The sequence below is a fragment of the Ammodytes marinus genome (genome assembly GCF_949987685.1).
Source record: "Ammodytes marinus genome assembly, chromosome: 25".
NCBI lineage: Eukaryota > Metazoa > Chordata > Actinopteri > Uranoscopiformes > Ammodytidae > Ammodytes > Ammodytes marinus.
The window spans coordinates 608,254-613,253 of record NC_137229.1 but is presented as its reverse complement, the minus strand read 5'-3'; the positions used below and the strand labels follow the sequence as shown (position 1 = coordinate 613,253).

Below are 5,000 nucleotides of genomic sequence, written 5' to 3'. Positions count from 1 at the left end.
CAGTCCCCGCTCCGCTCCACTGAGTCACCGTCAGCTCGACGGTCCTTTTTATCAAAGCTCTGAACATGAAGCTCATCTCCCATCTCTCTTAACGCTGACAGTTTCTGTCGCCATCAGCTTTCAATAATAGATTAAATCGACTTGATCTGCAGATAATTCGCCTTTTTAGTTCATACAATGTATTTGTAACTGAGATTTCAGTAAAACATATTATTTTTGTGCATATAGATTAGCCTACTTGTCAATTACTATGATGTGTTCTGCTATGCCTATTTTCCCCTTTTTTTACTTTCTGATGGTCAATGTCTTTAATTCAAAGGGATGTTGTCAACATTTTACTTTCTCACATGTTATGTGTGGAAAAAAGTATTATGGTAGAGCATTTAATACGAGTTTAGCTTTGACCCAAAATGTTGTCATTCCTTGCTGTCCTTGATATCCATATTTCATTACTGGGCACTGTGTGGTTAAGGCCTCATATCTTTCACCTGCACTTAAAACAACATTTGAGGTGTAGTGATGATAGTGTGTACTTTTGAATAGTTGCCTAAAATGTTTGTGTTCTTCTTAACTACCTCCTATTCAGGCTCAAACAGAGGGTGACATCCCAAACTCCCCAAATTGATCTAAGCAGTTAAAGGTATGTCAGCTGTGCTTCCACATTTAACAGTTATACTCAGTATTTGTATGTATTTTTTTAGTCGGAGTAAAAGTTTTAAGCTTACTGTGCCACAGTTGGATTACATCGAAAGCAAATACATTTTAGAAAAGGAAAATTAATTGATTCCTTCAACAGAGTGGTGGGGAAAAAAACTTCTTTGATGCACGTGACCATTTCTCTCCGGGCCTGATGGACCTCTTCAGGAAGAAGAAAGGTTCCACCGGACAGCTTTTGACTCAACTCTTTAGTTAGACAAAGGTGGGTTCATTTGACTACTCTCTCTGTTCATCCTTGCTCCTATCTATTCAGTCTTTTCTCTCTTCTTCTCTTTTCTCCACAGTTTTTTATTTCCTCTTATCTCCTCTCCTTATTTTTTTTAACATCTGCTATTGTACTCTTCTATACTTGCAGTCCTGAAAATGCACAATTTAGCCATAAAAGATGGTATGTCAGTTCTGGAATTTATTTGATAAATACATGTGAATATCCCAGCAAACTGTGTTGTTCTGTTCACTATCTTCTAGACAACACATCCAACGGATATCAGGTGCCTTTGCCTTCGGGGATTACCTGTCATCTTGGGGGATGATCCTTCTGCCTTTTTCAAGACCTGCTCTGTAAGTAATTGTTGTACATTTAATTTAGTTTGTTAATGAGGACTTGTTTATTAATTCTCAGAATCATTTAATTGGCTTTCAGTATTTCCCAGACTTAGACTTGTTTTTTATGGACAAACGCATTTTAACAAAGATTTTCGTGTATCTGCGTTGTTTATTTATGACATAGCTGAAACTGGAAAGATTTGACTTTTGAAAATGAGCTCAAATTAACATTGGACATCATTTTGATCTTAGATTCTTGCTTCTGTCTTTTACTTTGTGTGTCTGTCAAATCATTTTCTAGCTAGTGTGCCATCGAATATGGTTTGGTAGATTGGCAGCTAAGGAGAGCTAACCCACTTTTAAGTCCAAGTTCTGAAAAACCTCTCCCAGAAACTTATGTTGTATGACTCCCTTTTAATATTTATCCACATGTACACATACACACACACACCCCGTACTGTCAGTGGTTAAAAGTTGCACTCATGTCAACTGAAGCTTGGTAATAGCTCCTTGGCTGCCAAGCTACAAAATCATTAATTTTAATGTACATATCCAACTATGGCAGTTGACAAAACGTCCGTTTAAGACCAGTATTGTTTTAATAATAATTTTCAGTGCCATTTATATTGTACAAAGCTTTTCATTATAAACATTCAGAGGTACTTTTAGGTGAAAATCACAGCATTAGCTCACTATGTCTTCTCCCTGTGAATCTGTTTCTTGTTAGGATGTGGACGACAATGACTCCTACAGCCAAACTCCAGTGGGAATCCTCAGCGTCGATCAAGAACATCCTCAACTCAACCCTTCCGGAGTAGGAGTCGTCTTGGAGGGGAGTGTAGTGGAAGATCTGGCCAACCTTCCTCAAGACTTCTGTGCCCTTTTCGGACTGATTTATGCCCTTCACCTGGACTATCCTAAGTACATGAAGAACACTTTCCACTTCATCCAGCATGTAATGCTCAACCTTGGAAGGAATGTGATAGGGGGCAGGGGTGTTTTCGAGCTTGAGGGCTTACACTTTTATAGTAACATGTTTAGAGTTGGGAATAACGCCGTTTAAAATAACGGCTTATATTGTTTTGATGTGTTTTATTCAGTGTGGATGACATTTTAACTGTCAGTTAGCGCCATCACGTCAGTCAGCCGGAGCGCCTGTTTAGGGAAGTTTATTTTTCTTTCTCTCTCTGTTGTGTGAGCGTGCACGTTCCCGCAGTAACCATCTATCAATCCACGGTTGAAACGTGCTCTCCCTGAGTTCTTTTGCATCGCCCTTGTGAGTAAGTGCATTGAGTTTCCCGATCTCTATAAATTATAATTTATGCACGTTATTAAACGGCCGCGATTCGCCGGTTGCAACAGCTGTTTAGCGTGTCATCATGAGCCGAATATTGCTATTGTTATTTTCCTGGGATCTGTATGCTGCTGTGCATGTTAAAGAAGGAAATAAACAGCGGATAAATCCTTACTCCTCCTCTCATTGTTTCATGCTTCATAGTCTGACGTTTTTGGCCTTAAGTGGTGTTTTAGCCGACACCCCTGAAGTGAATCCAGTGATATTAGCAGATCAGCACGGTACATCCAGCTAAAGATAATGTTCCTTGAATTTTAAGTTTTATTTCCAAGAATATGGTTGGATTTAAATCAATCTAAATAAGAATGTACTTTTGTTGTACTTTTTTCTTTAACAAATCAATCATTTAAAGTATAAATACAAATATTACTCCCAAACTTAAAATGTTAAGTGGAGAAATTGGGTAAATCAATTGATACTACAAGAGATTTTAATTTAAATGAAATTTGCATATAATCTATTGAACTTAAAAATAATATTCACACAAACTTAAGAATTCAAGTGAAGTTACTGTGCAAAGCAATTAATACTACAAAAGATTTTAATTTAAATCAACTTTGCATTTATTGTATTGAACTTAAAATAACAATTGCAATCAACTCAAGTTTTAGTTTTACATTACTTACTTTTTTAAGGCAACCGGTTTACTGGAAAGTTTGAGTAAACTCTACTTGTCCGGGCTTACAGTGTGTGTGTGTTACATACTATAGCTTTAAAGGGTGAATGCACTCCTACACACACACCTACACACTTTTTTGAAGAACTCCACTCTGAAATTAATCCTTGCGATCTGAGGCCACACACACACCCACACACACACACACACACACACACACACACACCCACCCACACACACACACACACACACACACACACACACACACACACACACACACACACACTCAAAAGGACAGTTCTTCTGAGACTGAAGTCAAAGTCATTACTGAAGCTGATGAGATTAATCCATGTGAGGATTGTGTGCTCCACTATGATGAGACTGTTTAAATGAATGTTTCATATTTAAATATATTTTTCAAACGGTTATGAAAAACAATAATAATAATAGGCTAATATATAAATAAAAAATAATAATAATAAAAAATTAAAAAAAAAATTACAATATATAATATTTATTAAATTAACCTACTGTGTTCCTTATTTTTTAATCTCTCTATAAAAATCTATCTATATACAATTTGCTATTTTTTATTAATATATAGGGGAGAACGGGGGAATCTGAGACATCGGGTAATGTGAGACACCCCCTGTATCTAGGACATGGAACACATGTGAGATATATGTTTTCAAGACCCTCTCATTTCCCCTTGGCCATGAAAGAGAGGACCTCATGGTGATGTTATAAGCATGTTTTTTTCACAAAAATTTATTTTTTGTATGTAAAAGTAAATGTTCTTGCTGTCAACTTAATCGATTGTTGTGCCAAAGCAAATTGATTCAGATAGAAAAACTTCTATCACACATGTTGATGAACTACCAACATATGAAACCATGTGATGATGATAACTGAATATTAGCCTGAAATGCTGAGAGAGGTAGTTTTTTCTCAAATTGTGGCAATGGGGTAAAGTGAGACAAATGCTGTGGGGTAAAGTGAGACAGTGTCTGTGCCCTCTTTTAATGAATCCATTATATTTGAGGTAGCAAGGAGACTAGTTTGAATAAGACAAAAGACAATGTGGGCTGGAGGTGGGGGTTGATGGTTGAAGGGGTGTCAGCAAGGGCATGGTTTGGCACATATATATGTGGGGGACAGGAGAGTGACCTTTAACATCAATAGACTCTAAGAAATATGTCATTATGGGGGCGCCCATAGCTCAGTTGGTAGGGCGTCCCCCCCCCGGGCCAAGGCCCCACAGCGGACCCGGGTTTGAATCCTGCCCGGGTCAGTTCTCTGCATGTCCTCTCCTCTTTGCCCCATTTCAACTCTGTCTCCCCAATCTGTCTAATAAAGCAAAAGTGCCCAAAAAATTATCTTAAAAAAAAAAAAAAAAGTCATTATTCACTGAATGATCCCAATAAAACAAATGCAGAAAAAAAGACTCAAACGATGGAAAATGACAGCTGGGTCTAGTCCTGTGTTCTGAGTCCCAGGCTGTTCTAGCTGGTTCTGATTGTCCTTTGCTCTGACCCCCAGACACTCGCTGGCTCTAAGGGTCCTGTGTTCTGACCCCCAGACTGCGTTTTAATCTAACTGGTTCTATCTGTCATTTGAATGTTAATTATTGAATATGAATTATATGTTGTATTTGAGCAGAGTTACTTTCAAGTGTTTAGAAATGTTTTGCTTAATTGACCAAACCCCATGATTCTGTTACTTGTCCAACATTAGTTTTGTAATATTTGGTTTTCAAACTAGCTGTTA

At 37.6% G+C, this 5,000-nt stretch overlaps 2 protein-coding genes across 2 annotated transcripts in view; one reads left to right on the top strand and one right to left on the bottom strand.

The window, feature by feature from the left end:
• The window catches only part of dek (DEK proto-oncogene), a 130,484-nt gene that overhangs the window by 73,934 nt on the left and 51,550 nt on the right, over positions 1 to 5,000 (bottom strand). The gene's annotated exons all lie outside the window — the stretch shown is intronic.
• Positions 1 to 5,000, top strand: part of LOC307270140 (atrial natriuretic peptide receptor 1-like) — a gene marked incomplete at both ends in the record, with an annotated part of 67,702 nt that overhangs the window by 30,830 nt on the left and 31,872 nt on the right. The window contains 2 exons of the mRNA XM_080053305.1: positions 1,186 to 1,208; positions 1,991 to 2,258. Coding sequence (XP_079909431.1) covers positions 1,186 to 1,208; positions 1,991 to 2,258 — 291 coding nt within the window. The remainder of the gene's footprint in view (positions 1 to 1,185; positions 1,209 to 1,990; positions 2,259 to 5,000) is intronic.